The 23,495-nt window shown below is 38.2% G+C and overlaps 1 protein-coding gene across 2 annotated transcripts in view; it reads right to left on the reverse strand.

Moving 5' to 3' along the window:
- ankfn1 (ankyrin repeat and fibronectin type III domain containing 1) overlaps positions 1-23,495 on the reverse strand; it is a 148,441-nt gene extending 124,946 nt beyond the window's left edge. For both annotated transcript variants that reach the window (XM_059324571.1, XM_059324570.1), the window contains exons 1-4: positions 23,323-23,495; positions 16,168-16,295; positions 14,728-14,952; positions 7,680-7,891 (exon numbers count right to left, since the gene is read on the reverse strand). In XM_059324571.1, the coding sequence (XP_059180554.1) occupies positions 7,680-7,891; positions 14,728-14,952; positions 16,168-16,283 (553 nt within the window). In that variant the 5' untranslated portion in view covers positions 16,284-16,295; positions 23,323-23,495. The remainder of the gene's footprint in view (positions 1-7,679; positions 7,892-14,727; positions 14,953-16,167; positions 16,296-23,322) is intronic.

Below are 23,495 nucleotides of genomic sequence, written 5' to 3' on the forward strand. Positions count from 1 at the left end.
ACTAGTCTACGGATGAATGGAGAGAGCAAACGGAGTAAGGAAGGTCTAATCTGGAGGCAGATGAAGGCCAAGCCCGGGTAGAGACATTGGAGAGATAGTAGCTGGCGGCTAGCAGGCCTAGAGCCGGCTGTTGGTCTCTGCTCCGCGGTGGAAGAGGGCAGCAGCTAGTGGCTAGTGGCCACGGTGAGCAGACAGGACCAGACGAGGAGGTAAATAAATTTTAAAAAATAGTGCGATCGTCAGCACGCTTGTTAATCAAAGACGTCAAATGAAAACAGGTTGAAATCAATGATCAGTTTAAAGTTAACGCCGTTTAGGTACCGAAACATGGTACCATTTGATTTTACATGAATCGGTACTCGGTAGTACCGACGGAATTCGGTCGGTACCTATAAAAGTACCGAATTCGGTACCCATCCCTAGTGGTCATACACGCTTATCCAGAGCGTCCTAAACATGCTCTATGGGTGACATGTCCGGTGAGAATGCAGGACACGCAAGAACTGGGATCTTTTCAGCTTCCAGGAGTTGTGTACAGGTCCTTGCAACATGGGGCCGTACATGATCACGCTGCAACCAGGCGGCAACCTCCAGGTCTGAGCAGTGAAGCAAACCCAGAAGTGCCTTCAGCCTGCATTCTAGCAAAATTCCAACAGGGGTCGCCAACGTCGGTTGCAAAAGAACTCCGGCCCTATCCATCTCAATACAACATGAGAAGACTTCTCTTGATTTATTAACTCTCATTCTCAAAAATTCTCATGGCAAGATTTTGGCCTCATTTAGAAGAAAATAAATGATAAAGAAGCTTATGATTTGGGACATGGCTACCTTTGATTGACAGCTAACAAGGCAAGCCGTCATCAAAACAATGCGTATCCATGGCACTGTGTACATCTAAATGAGGGATGGGCAACTGGAGGACCGGGGGCCGCATACGGCCCGCACCCTCACTTGAAGTGGCCCTCAGTACAACTACATGCAGTTGAGCATGAAATCTTAAAAGTGCTGTGTAAAAATGCACAAAATTAATTAAATTAATTGCAGTTAATGTTGGTCTGCTATTCTTGCAATGAAAAAAGAAATCACAGTAAGTGGTTATTTTTTATTTTCTTCAAATCTTTTGTGTTCCTATGTATACTGTTATACATGCATTTGAGCATGGAATATGTTAAGTTACTGCACTGTAAACACATTTAAAATTGCAGTTTCATATCTGGTTAAGTGCACGGTCCTATATGTGGCCCTGTGGTAGTGTCCATGAAAAACTGTGGCCCCCTCCAGCATTTAAGTTGCCCATCCCTGATCTAAATAGTATAATCATTTTTTATAAATCCTGTTATATGTGTTAAACGTAAGTTAAAGACCTGTATCACATGTAAATAATGTAATTATTATAGTTACATGTTTTTGGAAACATTTCCAATATCAGAATATCCTTTTTTTAATACAGAATTCTCAATTATTACAAATACTAATTTTACAATTGAAAAAATAGATATATTCGCTCTAGAAATGTTTCCTCTGATGATTTCCTTTTTCAGGATTGTGCTTTGAACTATAAATAGAAGTTCAGAGTGCCCGTGAGATGAAATGTGAAGATGAAAGATAAAAGCAGCAGCAGGACGGACGGATGGAGGGATTTCATAACGTCACATTTTAAAGTCAAATTTCTTCATCTCATCGTGTTCTGCTGGTTTCATATTTCCATCCATTCAACGTGTGTGTGTGTGTGTGTGTGTGTGTGTGTGCGTGTGTGTCTGTGTGTGATCAGGTGTCAGGACAGCTGACGAGCTGAGCTGCTGCATTAAAACTTCATGAGGATCAACAGACTTTTATGATCTTACAATGATAAGAAATAACACAACAGTATGTGTGTGTTTTTTAACTTTTATTTATTTTTTAAAACTAATGCCAATTTTACAGTTTAAATATTTTATTCTGGCACGTTTGTATGTACAAGAGTCTTAACATTTCTTAAAACCTTAATCATCAGTGTTTATAGCCAATATTTAAAAGTTTAGAGATGTTTTGTTTCATTTTTATTTCTATTTCTACATATCATTGACTCAAGACAAAAGATTTTAGCATTTGTATTTATATAGTAAGATGTGTTTCCTGTCAGAATTTCTTAATACTTCCGTGGCAGACGTGTGATGGCAGACTTGTTTAATATTTAGAGGATTTAGAAGAGTAATTAATCAGTCCCACTTTAACAAACATTAAAGCTCTCTCTCTCTCTCTCTCTCTCTCTCTCTCTCTCTCTCTCTCCCTCTCTCTCTCTCTCTCTCTCTCTCTCTGAGACCTTTTGACTTGAAGCGCACCCTGTTTACTGGAGTTTTCTGGACTTGTGGCTCCCTCTGCTGGACAAAAGACTCATTATCAACAAAAAGTTATAAAATAAATGCAGTATGTATACTTTTCTTTTGCACTTTGCATTCTTTTCTTTCCCTGAACTTACTTTTTCTTGTACTATTTTCTCTATACAGAAAGAGAGAGAGATAAAGGTCTGCAGGGGGATTAGAGACACTTCATTTCCTGTTTTTGTAAATCAGTCAGAGAATCTTTCATTCAGGAGTTAGAACAAGTCAGAAATGGAGAAGATTTTGATCCTGTTGAATCAGATCATTTTCTTGCAGTATTAAGTTTAAAATCTGACTCTGAAACTGTAAACTTTGGTTCACAAACACACAGATGGTCCGTCTCTGAAACATAAAAAGCTGTAGAACAAAAGTTCACATGTGACGCAGCGCTGAGATCTGAACGCTCCGAGGTTGTATTCCCGTCACGGGAAGCTGCTCTGACTCTATGTTTGGAATTTGGAGGTTTAAATCACTGGCAGGCAGCTGACAGCATTATCTGCAGCAACAACACAAGATTAAATTAAATGTCAGATTCTTTCTAAATAACCGTTATCAAACATTTTAAGACCTCTCTGTATGGACAGCAGGCAAGAGTCGGAGCAGCAGGGACAACTAAAACTCTGGGACAAAAAAATTCTGCAGAAGAGACGAGAGGAAATGCAGATTCCCCAGGAGGCTTTAAAACGCCTCGAGGCAAAAGAGCAAAAAACACAAAACAAGACAAATGACGAGAAAAAGAAATGAGAGTGAGGGAAAGAGAGAAAATGTTCACTGTGTGTGATTTACTGACAGAAGTGACAGCTGGGGAAAGTCTAAATGAACATAAAACACAGATTCCACAGATTCTGCTGGATGGATGGAGACTTCATTGCAAACCCTCCATGAAAACACATTTTAATCTCATTTCTGAGCATTACTTTTTTTCTAGAGCCTGACAGATGCTGGTTTTTAGGACCGGTGCTGATACCGATATTACGGAGCAAAACGAACAAAACTACCGATCAGGGAGGTCAATAATTTACCATTTAACCCCTTAGCTCAAATTTTCTGCCCACTTCATTCTGTCAGTGGCTGTAGTTGGCTTTTAAAGCTATTGGTTAGAGCAGTGATTCCCAACCGGGGGGGCGCCAAAGATCCACGGGGGGTCGCGAAGCCCTCTTGATTTTAAGGGGTGTAATAAATCTAATGGGTTAAATATATACATCTATACCTATAAATTTGAAAAAGTCGATCTCCAAGTGTTGCACCCATGCAATGATGACTCAAAGTCTTCTCTCTTGGCAACTTTATTTACTTAAAAGCTCGGTTCTTTTACAGGAGCATGTTGCGGACAACGGGTACGAAGATCTTCTACGATACACAAGAAAGCGCACTCTAGCGTTTTCTTTAGACATTTTTTCAAAGACCATCTATTGACGTGTGACAGTCCACTCTAACATTTTCTGCAAAGATCATCAATTAAAGGAACGGTGCCACAACAAAAAAAATGAAAAACTACAGCCACTTTATGTCCAGCCTATAATACATGCATTTTTCAGGGTGCAATACAAGCTCACAACACATGGCAACGCCAAAGTTTACAGTGGTAAAAATGTGGGTCCCTCAAGAAAAAGGTTGGGAACCACTGGGTTAGAGAGAAGATGGAAGGAATCTAATGGTACCAATAATGTCATGATTTCTTGTCAGGAAAGAGGTGAAATATCACTCGTGGCTACATTTTCACGACTGAAAAACTGACATGTCTATTATTAATGGGTTCCCTTGTCCCTTGACATCTGACCTCAAGATGTCTGAATGAAAATGTGTTTGATGTGCACCCACAAGTCTCCTCTTGAGGGCATGCCCACTATATGCTGATAACATGTAATCAGATGTGACTGCAAAGCCCCTCAAAAACGTCACATTTCTATCACGTTTAGGTGCAGTGCTGTTGGATTTTAGCGACGTTTTTGACATTACAGATCATGAGTTGTTACTCAGAAAGCTGTCAGCTTACAAGTTAAATGATTCAGCTCTCAAATTATTAAAAAGTTATCTGTCTAACTGACAACATGTATCATGTTTAATGGCACCCTCTCAAGTACTGCAATGCTGAATAGTGGGGTTCCACAGGGGAGCAGCCTTGGGCCGCTACTATACTGCATCTTTGTTATTGACATGCCATATGCATTAAAGCGTGCAGGTGCTGTAATTTACGCGGATGACACGACATTGCATGTCTCAACATTACATCTGTGTAAAAGTTACTTTAACATGAATTAATGCTAGCTTCAGAGTGGGTTTTGGAGAATAAGCTAAAGCTGAATGTCTTGAAAAGTAAGTGTATGGTTATGGGCTCTAGTCATGTACTGAGGTCTGAACCCAAACTGTGTCTTTCTATGCAAGGCATTGCTATAGAACAGGTCAAAGAAGCCAAACTGTTGGGAGTAGCAGTGGATGAAACTTTAGCGTAACCTACGTTTTTTATGCAACTTACGTGGCTCACGTCTCCCTCGTAAGTACTTCACTTCCGGCATGCGGCAATTACGTTGATTTATTTACTGTTTAAACTGTCTTTTATAACACCTTACCAGGGTTTTTTTTGCCCTAAACCTAGTTCAGTGGTTTTGTAACCTTAATAATAATGCATAATAAGAAACTGCAGCATTTTTTTACAACCGCGACTGTACATGTATGTATAATGACGTGTGTGCTATTTTTAGAACGCTCCGCGGTACCATGAGCAGTGAAATGCTCATTTTGACAAATGGTCATTTGTGTTGTGATGGGTGGTATTGACAAACGGTTTATTCCGTCGTTTAGGTTGGAGATCTTGTTGGCAAAGCTGAGACTCTTGGGGTATCAATGAGCCCAAATTGATTCATGTGTGATGAGTGAAACTTGAGAGTTTTTATGATATATATCTTTGCAATAAATTAATTTCATCATTCAGTATTCCAGGTTTTCCCTTAATCAACTTGTTTTTGATCATCATACATCCTCATTTTTTTTTTTTTTTGAATAAAAACCCTTTTTGTATCACTACGCTTCTAATGCACAACATGGGTCAAAAATTTCATTATGGGGTATTGTGTGTATAATTTTAAGGAAAAAGGAATTTAATCAATTTTGGAATAAGGCTGAAACATAACAAAATGTGGAAAAAGTGAAGTGCTGTGAATACCTTCCAGATACACTGTATGTGTGACAAAATGATGCATAAACATGTTAAATATATTAAATATATGAGTGTTTGGCCTCTCTTACTTCTAAAATAACTATTTGAAACAAATTTCTATTATTATAGTATTGGGTCATTTAATTTCAAATCAAATTTGGATGAAGTTTGATGATGAAGCTCAGTGTATAAAACGTGATGCTGTGACCTCATGAAACTTTACAACCACAAACTAGAGACCTAGAGCATTCAGAGGATGGATGGCGTTCCACAGTGTTGATGATAAGGGGATTTCTCAGCAGGCAACACAACACAGGTGCTTTCCGTACAATCGGCCAAAGTAAAGAAATCTACAAAATGGGAAGTTTTTGAAACCAAATCCCAGCACGAAATTTTCTCTGGTGTTCCTCAAGGTTTTGGTGTCTTAATGTCAGATTCTGGAGGGATTGTTCTGACCATTGTTACCAATTCTTAAGTAAAATTGGTAAATCCTAAACAGGAATTGAACGATTCAGGAGATTAAAGTGTGTGACGCAGATGCAGCAGAGAGGGAAGCGTGTCTGAATGGAGGTTTAGATGAAAGATGGAGGCTCGAGATCAAAGCGAATGAAGAGAAAGAAGAAAAAGAGTGATCCAATAACAGGCAAGTGCAACAGAAACAACCTCCTGGATATAGACCTGTAGTTCCCAACCTGGAGGCCTGGACCCTCTCAAGGGGATGTGACATAAATCTCAGGAATTGACATACATATTTCTGATCAAAAGATTATGATTATTTTTTTGTTTCTGCACTGAAACACTGGATCTGTTCACCTCTTCGGGCCTCGTAAGAAGTTAAACTGTACATAAATATGAAAATTTCTAACAACAGAAGAGACTGTAATCTGTTCAACAGGAAGCTCATTATCATTCTCCAGAAGGGTGGAGCTAAAGGACGGGAAGTGAAGCCCCCGGACAGAATAAACAAGACACTGAGGCAAACTACAGCATTGTAGCACACAGCCAAGTCAAGTATAAATATATTTACATCACGTAATGTGTTCTCTTTTATTCTGTAGAACATTGTCTTTCAGATATATTGTGGTTTTAATGTGTCATTTTGTCCTTAAAAGGGTCTGAGAGTCTAGATTTTGGACACACACATTATTATGCATGTATTACTTATTATATACACTTCCAAATGATCAATAATAAAAAAATAAAAAGCCAAAAATGTCCCAAGTGATGCTCAAGAGCTAGAAGTTCAGGTTCTTGCTTTGAGTTTTCACTGTGTTTTATTACCAGAACACAGCTGGAGGTTAATGGGAAATTTAACTGAACAAAGAATCGTAGACAGGGACAAAAGCATCTGATATGCTATATCTGAATATCACCTGTATATTGAAACAAACTTCCTTTCAGCACTCAACTATGAAAGCCAAGAAAAGCCGTGCTTGCAATTTTTTTTTTTATGCTAAAGTTAATTTTGCCAGTATCTCAAGATAACAGGTCAATTGATGTTGATTCTCAAGAAAAAAACAGTCCCATTTCTGGAGATAAAGAAAAAAATTATTAAAAGAAAACTACTTTTGTTATCTCGAGTCACAGGATCATTAGGGAGACCTCGAAAAGGATTGTGGGTTTGATTTGTCTGCTGCTTAAATGATGAGGACCGATCCGATTGTTATTTCTAACAGAAAGGAAAACATCTGAGAGACAATTAAATCTCTGCGTGTGTTCAAGCTCGATTAAATGCAGTCTGATGTGTTGATCAAATGTTTTCCAGCTATAGTTGTAATGAGGCCGCCTACGCATGCTTTAACAGCACTCCTGATGTCTGATGAATATTATAAATAAGAAAAGGGAACAGCCTTTTTTAATCTCACCATAATGATTGATTATCCTGGTATTTTGAGAAAACAAAATAATGAACTTGACAGGCTGAGATAACGGCATTAATAAAACAGCAAACATGGCCGCTCTTGGCTTCGTGTCTAATGTAAACAAATCGTGCGCTGGAATAATTGTGGCATTTCCTGTGCTGCATTTATTTCCCCTGAGAGAAATTCAAAGGTTATTATGTTCAGTTTGTCTGTTGTGAAAGGTGTTTACAATATATTCATGCAAATCACAAGGTGTGTGGCAGTGCTTTGGGACCAGCTGTCAGGTGTGTGTCTTGTCACCTGCAGAGTTCCAGTGGAGTCCTCCTGGACTGGCAGCGAGCCGCCGCCGCTTTCTGATGCTCACGCCGCTGTGGGAGGCGGAGTCTCCCGCTGACTGCGCTGCAGCTGCGGCGGCGGGGGTGGAGGAGAGGATGGGAAGGAGGGGCGTGGCCAGGAAAGGCATCTCCTTCCCCAGAGCGGGGGTGAGGAAGGTGGAGTCCCTCTCTGCAGACCTGCAGACAGAAGAGCGGGAATATCAATTAAAATCACATCAAATAGATTTCTGTTGACTTTCAGGACGGCGGGAGGCAAGTTAATTATCGAGAAGAAACAGGTGATGATTTTGATAATCAGTTGAGAAAGTATAAAGAAAAACAGCAGCTACTGTGGATGATAATTTTGGTGTACAGGTTATTTTAACTAGACTTACAGAAATATACGTACTTTTTCAACCCACATAAAAACTAACCGTTTCAGTTGCCACAGCTACTGTTTGTACCATTCTGAAAAAGTATGTTCAATTATGTCTTATTTCTGGTTTCAGCACCACTTTAATAAGTGAATCAGGCACTGGCTTTGTGTAAATGCATCATATTTAGTAAACAGCATCAGATTTTCTTGTGTTGATACAATTTGTTACACAGATTTGATGCTTTTAACCAAGTTTAATCATTATTTTTGCAAAAGAATTGATAAAAATGTTGAAAAATCCCTCCAGAATTCTACATGAAGATATCAACAGATTGAGGAACACTGGAGAAAAATCCCTGCTTTGATTTGGTTTCAAAAACTTTTGACATTTTGTAGATTTCTGTATTTTGGGCACTGAACCATCTGGGAGCATGCCCCCCGGGAGTAAAAAGCTGCATGTGTTTAGCGACAGGAGCCAATTAATCACATTTTAGCTTTTTATGATTAAAACAACTTAACAAATTGTTAGCTAATGTTCGCTCACAGCAACCGAACGGCATATGCAACAATGTGTTTGGACCTCTGACAGGCCCATACAGGTTGCTGGTATTAAGTTTGGCTTGCGTGCACACACGCAAACGGAGCGATCATGTGGGGGCGGGACTTAGACAGACAGGTAGGCACGTTTCTCCATCATGCTGGAAATGTTTTGAAGCAAAGAAGTGGTGTGGGGAACTCGGTCTCAGTGTGCGTGTAAGGGGTTTTTACTGACTGACAGGTGACAGACACTCTGCTGAGCAACAGCAACACAATGCTAAACACCTTTATTCCTCATTTCCTGCTGAGAAACCTCCTTATTGTCAACATAGTGTGGAAAGCCATCCGTCCTCTGAATGCTCTAGGTCTCTAGTTTGTGGTTGTAAAGTTTCATGAGGTCACGGCAGCTCATTTTATACACTGAGCTCAAGTTCACTGCCTAACATCATCACACACGATTAAAATTGAGCTCATTGGGCCTCATTCATGAAACGTTAGTAGATTTGTGCGTAGATTTGCACATAAAAGCCTACGCTACTAAAAACCTACTCCGGACTCATGAACGCCGCGGGAAACTCAGATCTGATCGTAAACACGTGTGTATGATCATGAATGCCAATCCATCGTAAGGTGGCAGCGCGCTCCCGATAATCAGCAATTAGCATGAACCCCGCCCATGAATTGCTAATGACCACCATATAAGGAGGTGTGTAGAGGCATCCTGTCGACCTGTCAGTCATGGCACAAAGAAAAAAAGAACGAGAAAGAAAAAAGAATTTTTCCGAAGCGGAGATTGAAGTTATTTTGGGAGAAGTGGAGTCCAAAAAAAAATTTTTATTTTCATCTGTTAGTAGTGGTGTGACAGGGACAGGCAAAGCGAAAGCGTGGAGGGAGGTGACGGACGCAGTAAATGTGGTTTCTGTAGTGCAAAGAACTACGTCCGAGGTTAAACGTAAATGGTTTGACATTAAACTTGACGCAAAGAAACGCATTAGCGCACACAAAAAAAGTACATCTGCCACAGGAGGAGGACGCTCAGAGTCCAAATACCCCGTTGGAGCGCTCTACAACGGCCCGAGTAGCCGCGTGCGCCTCATTGTATGCTCCTGTGGTGTCTGCGGGCTGGCCAGTGGGGTCATAAGCCACGGCGTCAGTGGGTAACCCCTATCCCCTATGGATATAGAAAGGTAAGTCCATATATAACACACACATGTGATTATGCAGGCTATATTCTTACCAATGAGCCAGCCGTCTCTCACAGCTCCATCCTCCAAACGCGTGCCAACTGCGCAATTACGCAGGATGAATGCGTCATGCGTCCCACCGGGCCACCGGGCCACAACGTTTAACAACACACACTTTGCGTCACAGATCAGTTGCACATTCACGGAATGAAAGTTTTTCCGGTTAATGTAAGCAAATGCATCACCGGATGGAGCCTTGATACGTACGTGTGTGCAGTCTATGGCACCGATAACACCTGGCATGTTTGCAACTGCGCTGAACCCCTGCATTACTTCTGTCTGCCGTTGTGCGCCTTATGGAAATTGGATATACTCTGGCATTAATTTAATGATACCTCTGAGAACTGCAGGCAGGATGCGTCAATTTACATAGATAATTCACAATTATGAGTTTAATCTGAATCTTAATCCCGCCAATTGCCAACTAATTTAACTAAATATGTTATATTTTTAATCGTTTGTCATGTTTATATCACATGTTTCAAAGGCATCTGCGTATTGTGTACATAACAGAACGCATTATGAATTAAAATTGTAATTTCCAACAGTGACGAGCATTATTTATATGCGTTCTTAAATTTACACAAGCACTACGTGTGGTCAGCAGCATGTGTAGATTTTGTTAGTAGCTACGAAAAGATCGGAGCTACTAAAATATTGATGAATGCGGAGATGCACGTAAATTTCCGTCTGCGAACGGTTTACACACGAATTCGTTCTGCTCACGTTTCATGAATGAGGCCCATTGAATCCACAAGAGTCTCAGTTTTCCAGTCATACTCGATTTATGCAACTCACAGACTGTTTAGGCAGAAATATATCAAATAGAACCCATTTTCATTCAGATGGTCTTCTAGTTTTATATGATATCCATATCTTCTTTTAAATTCAGTCTGCTACAAACTGTGAAGGAGGGGAAAAAAAGAAAAAGGGGCTAAAGTTCTTTGGAAAAAAAAATAAATGTAAACATCTACAGCTCTATGATCATAAGCTCCTGAACAATGATGGAGACTCTAGAGCGCTTATCTGAGGATCATTGTGATTAATTCAATAGTGAACCTGACACTGGGACTCAAGTGTACAGTCCAACAGGAAGCACGTCTGGCTGCTACAGTACACACGGCGTCTATAAACAGCGTTATTATCTAAGTGTGGTCCTGATACCTGTCCTCTGACACCACGTAGCTGCAGCTCCTCCACGACCCTCTGACCCGTCTCTTCTTCTTGTTCCTCCTCAACACAACGTCCAACAGCTGAGTCCAGCTCAACATCGGAGACCGCATCACATCGGTGTTACAAATCAATACGCACACATCTCCGCATGTTCATCACTGTGTGTTTGGTTTGAAGTATTGAAAAATGTTCTCAGGGTACGAATAGGAAACAGAAAGAAGTGGAGATCCTCAGCTGAAGGAAAAGGGTCCTCAAGTGTTCAGAGCCACACAGGGGTGATACCTGACCTCACTCTGTGTGTGTGTGTGTGTGTGTGTGTGTGTGTGTGTTTCACAGTTTATCCAGCAGAAGCTGATCAGTCAGTCAGGAGGTCTTTTGTGTCATATGAAAAGGAAACCTTGATGTAAACCAGGGAGGGAGAGACTGATGTGGCATTTGATTGCAGTAGGAAAAGCCAGCATCTATACAACTTGGTTGCTTAGTGTGCCGTAGACTGACAGGAGCTTCCAGACCTGCTGCACGATTTAAGCCTCAACTGCTCGATTCAATAACTTAAGGCCTTGTCCATACATACACAGTCATTTAAAAAAAACAATTTTGCAAAAATACTGAAAAAAACATCTGCCCGGAAAGTTTTTGAAGATATATTTAAAACATTCCAGTTTTTAGTGTTCTGAATCATCATTTTCGTGTCAACGAAAGACGTAATCGCACAGAAAACGCTACGGTTTTAAAATACCCGAGTTGTAATGGGCTGCATTTTCCCATGAAGTTAGAAACAGCACAACAAAGTACAGACAAAAACAATAATACAGCCATAGTCTTCTCTCAGAACTTTTGAATTGCAATATGCAGAAAGGTTTTTATGGACTTTTTGCCTAATGACGGAAATACAAAACTGCCTCCCCCAACTTTAACGGCGTCCTGAGCTGAAAGGATTCACAGTGAATGGACACTGTGGACGAGCTCCAGGAGACCAGATCGCTGAGCTGGTCTCACATGACACCTGCCATCACACAGGGACTGACTTTAACATAATCTTTAATTGTGAGTTTGGAGCAGCTGTATTCCGCCGTTGTGTCCTCTAAAAGCCTTTTTATCGTTGGTTTTTAAGTAACCGAACAAACAGTCCTAACAGTTCTGTTGCTATACGTCCTCTATACATCCCTCTCAGTCTTAATGAGCACACTTCCTTTTATTAGTACGTTTCCTCCACATGTATAAACACCAGTGTTTCCCCTCAGGCTTTCTGCAGGCTCTCGGCTTATCTCTCCCAACATGTTTGCCATCTCCATGGAGCCAGACAAATACTTTACGAGGAATATTGTTCCTGCTGGCTGCAGGAGGAGAGGGGGGACCAACAGGTCACTGTGTTTCAGTTTCTCGACTTAAACAGCGCGAGAGAGAAGACATCTGGTGGCCATCAGAACCATTATCTGTACCTGGAAGGATGCAGAGCCTATACTGTAAAGTTCTCGGTGCAGCTGTTTAATGTTCTGTTTGGACTGCAAAGTATTTTTATCTCTTACGATGGTCATGACTTCAGATTAGTTGATAAAAGAGTCATAAAATTGTGCCCCTAGCTCGGCCGGGAGACACGACAAACTACACGTAGGTTCCCATACTATCAGAGTTTGCCATCTTCCACAACACGTGTCTGTCATCAGGAAGGAGTTCAGTTTCAGAGACAAGAATAGCTTTTATTCTGCAAAAATGACTGATTTTTCCTCTGCTCCACCAAAGACAACATCATTCCACTTTCGCTTTGACGTGTATGATTATAAGTCTGTACTCCTATTGGTCAAAGTCCCAGACATGAGGGAAAACGTCAAGGAGGCAAAAAATACAAAATAAAATACAAAATTCAAACATGCTGGTGCTGCACCAGTTGTTTGTCCACTATGAAACACTACATGGGATAAGCGATCAGAGCCCTACATCCATAAAGGAAACTGGGAAAATCTAAAATAAATAATAAAGGACTTGATAAAAACTTGTATATGCCATGAAACGTACTAAAAATAAATGAAGGCATTAATTGATAAAAAGGGAGCAGTGGGTGGGTTAAGTGGCTTTCATTTTTGAATTTACCTTTGTATTTATTTTGATATTTATTTACTTTGATTTATTTTTCCTGTCATATATTTAATATTTTTTCATACATTTTATTTTTTTACATTTTACATATTTATCGTATAAACTCAAGTTTTATATATTAGTAGTATTTATTCATTAGTTGTATTTATTTATTTATTTATTATTTTCCTTAAACGTCTCTTTATGCATTTCTTTTACATTTTGTAAATGGGGGGGCTGTCATTCAAAGTGTGTTATGAGGTCTGACTAGGGTTGCAAAATTCCCGGAATTTTCAAAGACGGAAACTTTCCATGGGAATTAACGGGAATTAACGGGAATTAACGGGAATTAACGGGAATTAACGGGAATTAATGGGAATTAACGGGAATTTATGGGAATAAACTGGGAATTTTGACTAAAACAAACAGATGCCATTCAAATAAACTTGAATATCCATGCCATTCCTCAATCACATGCACAGAGCACACTGCTTACTGCATGGCTATTGAGACCACACCCCCTACTAGCACTGTGCACTAACCCTAACCCTAACCCTCCCACACAAAGGTTCGCAACAGGCTCACAAATGTGAGAGTGGAAAAGCTGGTTGGCATTGGCGCAAACCTAAGGCTCTTTGAGCCTGACACAGAGCCATCCTCAACAAGGCTGGAAAGTGACACTGAAGAGGAAGACTCAGAGCTGGATGTTGAGGAAGGGGACATGTTGTTGGATGTTGATGAGGAGCAGGAAGAGTCTATTGACTGAGCAAAAATGCAGAGGATTGCTTGAAGGAAGATTTGCATGTTTAATGGAACGTTTTGGAGGAAGAGTGGCATTTTTCATTTAACATTTTGAATGGGACTTTGTGGAGATTTTTGGATGGGGGGGGTGCATTTTTGAATGAGTGGGGTTAGGGGATGGGTGATATTGAACCCAACACTCCTGTTTTTGTTCATCCATGAAACAAGTAATTAGAACGTGTTCTACTCTACTTACAAATAAATCTGTTGAAATTACATATGTATTATATGTATTGTAGCTTCCAATATGGAATATTTCCAAAATTCCCAAGCTTAACTTCCCATGGAAATTTACCGGAAATTTTCCGGAAATTTACCGGAAATTTTCCGCCCCTTTGCAACCCTAGGTCTGACACTAGCTGATATTCCATAGGAACCAATGGGAGGAGCTGAGAGCCACAGACAGGAAGTCACACAGTCTTGAGATTAGTTGACTTAAAAAAAAGAAGTAATATTTCCAACCTTGAAGTCAATTAATATCATTTCTATCAGGGTTTTCTGCCTTATCCATCATTCCCATCTACAATGTTGTAGATCTAAATATAAAACACACTTTTAGAGAGTTACCGGTGGATTAGCACAGCAGACAGATTTGGATTTTTCCACAATTAAACATGACGTGAACACACATTTCACCCTCTGGCCCTGTATTGATTGTCGATAGTCCATATGATCCATTTGCTCTCTTTTTTCCATCTTAACACAGCTACAACTGTCACTTTTCACTGTGTGCAACACCATGAATGTCAGCAGGAATTAAAAATATTCCTAGCTGGTTTTAAAACAAGCAAAACCACCTTAAAATCTTTAGTTGACCGCAGTCTTACCTGTCCGTCTCTCCTGGTTCGCTGCAGGTGGAGCGACGGGAATTGGAGGCCGGGGACGAGGAAAAATTGAAGGAGTGGTTGGATGCATGTGAGCAAGAGGAGGTGGTGGAGGAGGAGGAGGAGGAGGTGATGGTGGAGTCCAGAGGAGGCAGCAGCAGCGAGGACGGCATGCACAGCCATGTCTCCAGGCTGGAGAACTTAGAGTAGCTCAGCATCTCCAGAACACTGCAGGAGGAGACACCACAGCTGAATGCTTCATATCAAAATCTGAAACTATATTATAACAGCACCTTAAAAACTATTACAAATAGAAAGAAAGACACAAAAAGAGGAAACAGAAAAAGCACATTTTCAACACATTCCTGACACAGTGCGAGTTTGTTCCAGGGTGCAGAGGCAATAAAAAGCAAATGTTCCATCGCTTTTGGTTTTCAGCCTCGACCTTTAACCCTCTGGAGTCCCCAGAGTTGTCAGATCACATGACTTCTTGATGACGTCACGCTGTAAAAACGAAGCAGCATTGGGTTCTGTGGTCAGCTTCCCTCTAAAGTGGCCTGAAACTTCATGCCAGTTCTTGTTTGATGATGATAGGCCAAGTAAAAACCAGAGATAAGGTCAAATATAAAACCATAGAACTAGATGTTCTCCTTATTTAACCTATTGTATGTTATATTTGTAACCAACATTTTCTTCATTGAGCATGACTGTGTTTTCAAAGTAAAAAAAAACATTTTCAAAATCAGATTTTATGGGGTTTTTCATGCCTGTTTTTTTGTGTTGAAAATGTTGATCTAGTAAGTCAAAGTGAAAAGGTAATTATCAGGTCATATTGGTGAGGTTGTGCTGAAAAATGATACCAACATGGCAAGGGAAACATTTTTTAAGTGGCAGAATGAAAAGTATTCAGAAACAGACAAAACAGTCCAAAACTCTCAAGGGTTAAGTCCCTGTTCAGAGTCCTGAGCTTCCTCTCAGAGGTCAGAGGTCAAACAACTGCTTAGGCTGCATTCACTTGAGATCTGGTGCGTCAAATCTCAGCTACAGAGTTGTTTGGAAGTGTCAGTTAAATGGTCCAGTTGTGTGAAATAGAGTAACTTTAACAAATAAACTTCACCGTTAAGATGCTTAATTAAAACACCAGCAATTTGTTTTGCAGCAATCTGACAGCACATATTAAATGTATAGAACCATGCTATGGTTTCACTACTCAAGGGCAAAGCTTTGTGTATGTTTGTCTACATAGGAGAACACACATAGTTTGGCTGCAGCAAACAGAAAACAGCAGTAAAGTCAGCAATTGTGTTTAACCCAAGTACCACTTAAATCTACAGGAGCCAAATATCGGCCATCAGCTACCAAATGTTCAATTTTTGTTCCTGTACAAGTTAAAAAATCCAGCAGGAGAGGTCCAGAAAAAGCTGAGTGGTCAGAGTGAGTTACCTCTCCTCTCCCGCTCCTGGGATGTCATCTTTCTCGTCCTCGTTTTGGAAGACGCAAGAAGTCCTGGAGTCTCGCGATGACAACAAAACACAGGAGTTATCAGTGTCCACAGACATCTTCAGCCATATCTGTAGAGGAGCAGACAGGTGATAGGAATGGGTTAAATGGGCTAACACAATATATTACACAGGTGCTACACAAACATTCAGGACCAGAGAGGTGGACGCGTTTTGGTGAATGAAGTATTGTTCAGGTCAGCAGCACAGTGACCAGTCCCAATAAACATTTAGGTCTTCAGTGGTCAGTTTAACTCGTGGTTAGGTCATTTTAACCAGTCAGAGTAAACTGGCTGCTAACCTTAGGTCATCTGGTTAGCCATCCGGAATCCATTACTTGTTAGTTAATTAGCTAAGATGAACTTGTTTGTCAGATGGGTAGCATGTAGGTCACATCAGATTGACTTGAAAAAATGGCTTGTTTGTTAGTTCGTTAGCAAGAAGATATCATTAGCTTGTTAATTAAGTTTGAATTTGGCTGTAGCATTTGCTTATTAATTAGCTGGTCAATTTTCTGATGACATTGCTAATTATCGTTAGCTTGCAAATATTATTAACATGTTAGGTTATGGTAGTTATTAGCTGTCAAGTACCACTTGTTAGTTGGGTTGCTAGTTGTTAGCTAGCTTATTAGCAGGTGGTACTGGTTAGTTAGTTTCTTACATTAGCTTGTTAGTTGGTTAGCAACCTATTAGTAGTTGGTAACTTTAGTTCCTAATATTAGTTAGCTAGCTAGTTAGTAGTTGATTTAGGGGTGTGCCATATCTTATGGTTCACGATTATACCGGTAAAAAATTTTATGGGTAAAAAAAATGCATATAATATTGGCAACATTCCTACTTCTTGACGTAGTGACGTAAGGATTTCCTATTAATGACCTAGACCGTGGCGGCCGCTATAGTCTCATGTGCTGCGCTAACGTCACATTTCAAGCTACTGAAACTATTTTTACACTATTCATAATATAAAGTTTTCTCTCCGTCCTCCTCCGAGACATGCGCGCGCACTCACACACGCACCGACTATACCTTGCTGCCCTCCCACTGCGCTTCAAAACAAGGACCGACCTGTCTGTAATGTATCAGTCCCGTCCCCACGTGCTCTCTCCGCGTGCGTCTGCGTGCTCGCGAGCCGAACTACATCCTACCAACCTGTCCGGCCGTCAGAGGTGCAAACACACTGTTGCATTTTGCCGTTCGTTAGCCGCGAGCTAACATTAGCTAACAATTAAAGTTATTTTAATCACAAAAAGCTATTATTACTTCCTGTCGCTATACAAATGCAGCTTTCAAAATAAGAGCAAAGAATCCACCACAGAAAGTACAAGACGACTGTCAAAATAAGATGCCTTAAATAAAACATAGAAGAACCATTATTCTCCTTTACTATAATTAATTCAAATGGGCAATGATTAAGACCAGTCTATATGATGGAATAGTGGCATTAGAATCTGTGAGAGGCCACCAAATTTGGGCTTTTATGAAAAAAAATTCTCCAGAGGGAATGCCCCCTAGCCAGCTGTTTTTCAACACTGTCTGGCTGCTCCATGTCCTAGTGGAAAGCCCTGTTGACTGTAAAAAATGTGATGCGAGGTGTTTGCTCTCATTTGCCTCTCAAAGTGGATGAGACTGATCACATTGTACTATAAAATATACAACATTTTCTCCCAGGGGGCCCCCCGGACCCCCTAGATGTTTTTTTTGCTAATACTCAAGAGTCAAAAGTAATTTTTTTGTCTATCTGTTGAAATTTGCAATTTACATACATTTACATTTATAATAGATTTTTATTTTGTTGTACGATTTTTATTTATTTATACAGACTAAAAAATAATAAACTATATATTTTTCTATATTTTTTAATATCGTCAAGAATATCATTATCTCAAAAATATATTTTAGGGCCATATCGCCCACCCCTAAGTTGATTACCAATATTTAGTTCCTAACAATAACTGCTATTCCCTAACATTGGCTTGTAAGGTGCAAAGCTTGTGGTTAACTAGTTACTTAGTAGTTGCTTTCCAATATTTAGATACTAACATTAGGTTGTTAGTAAGCTAGTTGGGTAGCTACTTTATTAGCAGTTGAAAACAGTAATTTCTTTACATTAGCTTGTTTGTTGGTAAGCTAGCCCATTAGTAGTTGGTAACTGTTAGTTCCTAACATTAGTTAGCTTCATTAATTAGAGTTGATTAGCTGGCTAGCTAATTAGTGGTTGATTACCAATATTTTGTTCCTAACATTAACTTGTTAGGTGGTTAGCAGTTGGTTAGCTAGTTTATCAGCAGTAGTGTTAGTTCTGAACACTTATGTAGTTTTAGCTTGTTAGTTGGTAAAAAAATAAATAAAGTGTAACTCCTGCAGTTTAACTGTGATAGGTGTAAAGGAATTTGTTAAGGACATTTGACGAATTTATCAGTAAACTAACGGCAGTAACTGTAACTGATAACTAAGTATTTATCAGTAAACTAGCAGCAATAACTGTAACTAATAATTAAGTATTTATCAGTAAACTAGCGGCAATAACTGTAACTGATAACTAAGTATTTATCACTAAACTAGCAGCAATAACTGTAACTAATAACTAAGTATTTATCAGTAAACTAGCGGCAATAACTGTAACTGAAAACTAAGTATTTATCACTAAACTAGCAGCAATAACTGTAACTGATAACTAAGTATTTATCAGTAAACTAACGGCAGTAACTGTAACTGAAAACTAAGTATTTATCAGTAAACTAGCGGCAATAACTGTAACTGATAACTAAGTATTTATCAGTAAACTAGCAGCAATAACTGTAACTAATAACTAAGTATTTATCAGTAAACTAGCAGCAATAACTGTAACTAATAACTAAGTATTTATCAGTAAACTAGCGGCAATAACTGTAACTAATAACTAAGTATTTATCAGTAAACTAACGGCAATAACTGTAACTGATAACTAAGTATTTATCAGTTAACTAACGGCAGTAAGTGTAACTAATAACTAAGTATTTATCAGTAACCTAGCAGCAATAACTGTAACTAATAACTAAGTATTTATCAGTAAACTAACGGCAATAACTGTAACTGAAAACTAAGTATTTATCAGTAAACTAGCGGCAATAACTGTAACTAATAACTAAGTATTTATCAGTAACCTAGCGGCAATAACTGTAACTAATAACTAAGTATTTATCAGTAACCTAGCAGCAATAACTGTAACTAATAACTAAGTATTTATCAGTAAACTAACGGCAATAACTGTAACTGAAAACTAAGTATTTATCAGTAAACTAACGGCAATAACTGTAACTAATAACTAAGTATTTATCAGTAAACTAGCAGCAATAACTGTAACTAATAACTAAGTATTTATCAGTAACCTAGCAGCAATAACTGTAACTAATAACTAAGTATTTATCAGTAACCTAGCAGCAATAACTGTAACTAATAACTAAGTATTTATCAGTAAACTAACGGCAGTAACTGTAACTAATAACTAAGTATGAATCAGTAAACTAGCAGCAATAACTGTAACTAATAACTAAGTATTTATCAGTAAACTAGCAGCAATAACTGTAACTAATAACTAAGTATTTATCAGTAAACTAGCGGCAATAACTGTAACTAATAACTAAGTATTTATCAGTAAACTAACGGCAGTAAGTGTAACTGATAACTAAGTATTTATCAGTAAACTAACGGCAGTAACTGTAACTAATAACTAAGTATTTATCAGTAAACTAGCGGCAATAACTGTAACTAATAACTAAGTATTTATCAGTAAACTAGCGGCAATAACTGTAACTAATAACTAAGTATTTATCAGTAAACTAGCGGCAATAACTGTAACTAATAAGTATTTATCAGTAAACTAACGGCAGTAACTGTAACTAATAACTAAGTATTTATCAGTAACCTAGCAGCAATAACTGTAACTAATAACTAAGTATTTATCAGTAAACTAGCGGCAATAACTGTAACTAATAACTAAGTATTTATCAGTAAACTAACGGCAATAACTGTAACTGAAAACTAAGTATTTATCAGTAAACTAACGGCAGTAACTGTAACTGATAACTAAGTATTTATCAGTAAACTAACGGCAGTAACTGTAACTGATAACTAAGTATTTATCAGTAAACTAACGGCAGTAACTGTAACTAATAACTAAGTATTTATCAGTAACCTAGCAGCAATAACTGTAACTAATAACTAAGTATTTATCAGTAAACTAGCGGCAATAACTGTAACTAATAACTAAGTATTTATCAGTAAACTAACGGCAATAACTGTAACTGAAAACTAAGTATTTATCAGTAAACTAACGGCAGTAACTGTAACTGATAACTAAGTATTTATCAGTAAACTAGCGGCAATAACTGTAACTAATAACTAAGTATTTATCAGTAACCTAGCAGCAATAACTGTAACTAATAACTAAGTATTTATCAGTAACCTAGCAGCAATAACTGTAACTAATAACTAAGTATTTATCAGTAAACTAGCGGCAATAACTGTAACTAATAACTAAGTATTTATCAGTAAACTAGCGGCAATAACTGTAACTGATAACTAAGTATTTATCAGTAAACTAACGGCAGTAACTGTAACTGATAACTAAGTATTTATCAGTAAACTAGCGGCAATAACTGTAACTGATAACTAAGTATTTATCAGTAAACTAGCGGCAATAACTGTAACTAATAACTAAGTATTTATCAGTAAACTAACGGCAATAACTGTAACTAATAAGTATTTATCAGTAAACTAACGGCAGTAACTGTAACTGATAACTAAGTATTTATCAGTAAACTAGCAGCAATAACTGTAACTAATAAGTATTTATCAGTAAACTAACGGCAGTAACTGTAACTGATGACTAAGTATTTATCAGTAAACTAGCGGCAATAACTGTAACTGATAACTAAGTATTTATCAGTAAACTAGCGGCAATAACTGTAACTGATAACTAAGTATTTATCAGTAAACTAGCGGCAGTAACTGTAACTGATAACTAAGTATTTATCAGTAAACTAGCGGCAATAACTGTAACTGATAACTAAGTATTTATCAGTAAACTAGCGGCAATAACTGTAACTGATGACTAAGTATTTATCAGTAAACTAGCGGCAATAACTGTAACTGATAACTAAGTATTTATCAGTAAACTAGCGGCAATAACTGTAACTGATAACTAAGTATTTATCAGTAAACTAGCGGCAGTAACTGTAACTGATAACCAAGTATTTATCAGTAAACTAGCAGCAATAACTGTAACTAATAACTAAGTATTTATCAGTAAACTAACGGCAATAACTGTAACTGATAACTAAGTATTTATCAGTAAACTAACGGCAGTAACTGTAACTAATAATTAAGTATGAATCAGTAAACTAGCAGCAATAACTGTAACTAATAAGTATTTATCAGTAAACTAACGGCAATAACTGTAACTGATAACTAAGTATTTATCAGTAAACTAGCGGCAATAACTGTAACTGATAACTAAGTATTTATCAGTAAACTAACGGCAGTAACTGTAACTGATAACTAAGTATTTATCAGTAAACTAGCGGCAATAACTGTAACTGATAACTAAGTATTTATCAGTAAACTAACGGCAATAACTGTAACTGATAACTAAGTATTTATCAGTAAACTAACGGCAATAACTGTAACTGATAACTAAGTATTTATCAGTAAACTAACGGCAGTAACTGTAACTGATAACTAAGTATTTATCAGTAAACTAGCGGCAATAACTGTAACTAATAACTAAGTATTTATCAGTAAACTAGCGGCAATAACTGTAACTAATAACTAAGTATTTATCAGTAAACTAGCGGCAATAACTGTAACTAATAACTAAGTATTTATCAGTAAACTAGCAGCAATAACTGTAACTAATAACTAAGTATTTATCAGTAAACTAGCGGCAATAACTGTAACTGATGACTAAGTATTTATCAGTAAACTAGCGGCAATAACTGTAACTGATAACTAAGTATTTATCAGTAAACTAGCGGCAATAACTGTAACTGATAACTAAGTATTTATCAGTAAACTAGCGGCAGTAACTGTAACTGATAACCAAGTATTTATCAGTAAACTAGCAGCAATAACTGTAACTAATAACTAAGTATTTATCAGTAAACTAACGGCAATAACTGTAACTGATAACTAAGTATTTATCAGTAAACTAACGGCAGTAACTGTAACTAATAATTAAGTATGAATCAGTAAACTAGCAGCAATAACTGTAACTAATAAGTATTTATCAGTAAACTAACGGCAATAACTGTAACTGATAACTAAGTATTTATCAGTAAACTAGCGGCAATAACTGTAACTGATAACTAAGTATTTATCAGTAAACTAACGGCAGTAACTGTAACTGATAACTAAGTATTTATCAGTAAACTAGCGGCAATAACTGTAACTGATAACTAAGTATTTATCAGTAAACTAACGGCAATAACTGTAACTGATAACTAAGTATTTATCAGTAAACTAACGGCAATAACTGTAACTGATAACTAAGTATTTATCAGTAAACTAACGGCAGTAACTGTAACTGATAACTAAGTATTTATCAGTAAACTAGCGGCAATAACTGTAACTAATAACTAAGTATTTATCAGTAAACTAGCGGCAATAACTGTAACTAATAACTAAGTATTTATCAGTAAACTAGCGGCAATAACTGTAACTAATAACTAAGTATTTATCAGTAAACTAGCAGCAATAACTGTAACTAATAACTAAGTATTTATCAGTAAACTAGCAGCAGTAACTGTAACTGATAACTATGTTAAGTGTCGGTGCGGTGGAGAGGTGGAGAGGTGGTGCTGATGTGCGGCCACACGTGGCTAATGTTTGGGCTCGTCAGTCATTAAAGGTGGAAACACCCGGTGAGAGAAACACGCCAGTAAAACAACTGACAACACACTGAAAACACACAGAAACACAGTGTAACTCCCAGTTAAAGCTCCAAACATGCAGGACTATTTTTATCCTCCGTGAGCTCTCTTTGTCTTTAAAACATCGGTTTGAGCCTCCAGTCAGCTGTCTGTCTGACTCCCTGCCTGTCTGTCTCTAACAAACTTTACCGTCTCTGAGTCCTTCTTTTTCTGCAGAAACAATGTTGCTTCTCCCTCTTTTCTTCTTCTTCTTCTTCTTCTGTTGCTTCAGTTCCCGGAGCAGTAACATCTGCTCACACGGGGCTCCCGCCTGGTAACGTGTCTTTGTCCTGCCCCGTGTAAAACATCCCAAAATACTGCGA

The sequence above is a fragment of the Centropristis striata genome, chromosome 21, assembly GCF_030273125.1.
Source record: "Centropristis striata isolate RG_2023a ecotype Rhode Island chromosome 21, C.striata_1.0, whole genome shotgun sequence".
Classification (NCBI taxonomy): Eukaryota; Metazoa; Chordata; class Actinopteri; order Perciformes; family Serranidae; genus Centropristis; species Centropristis striata.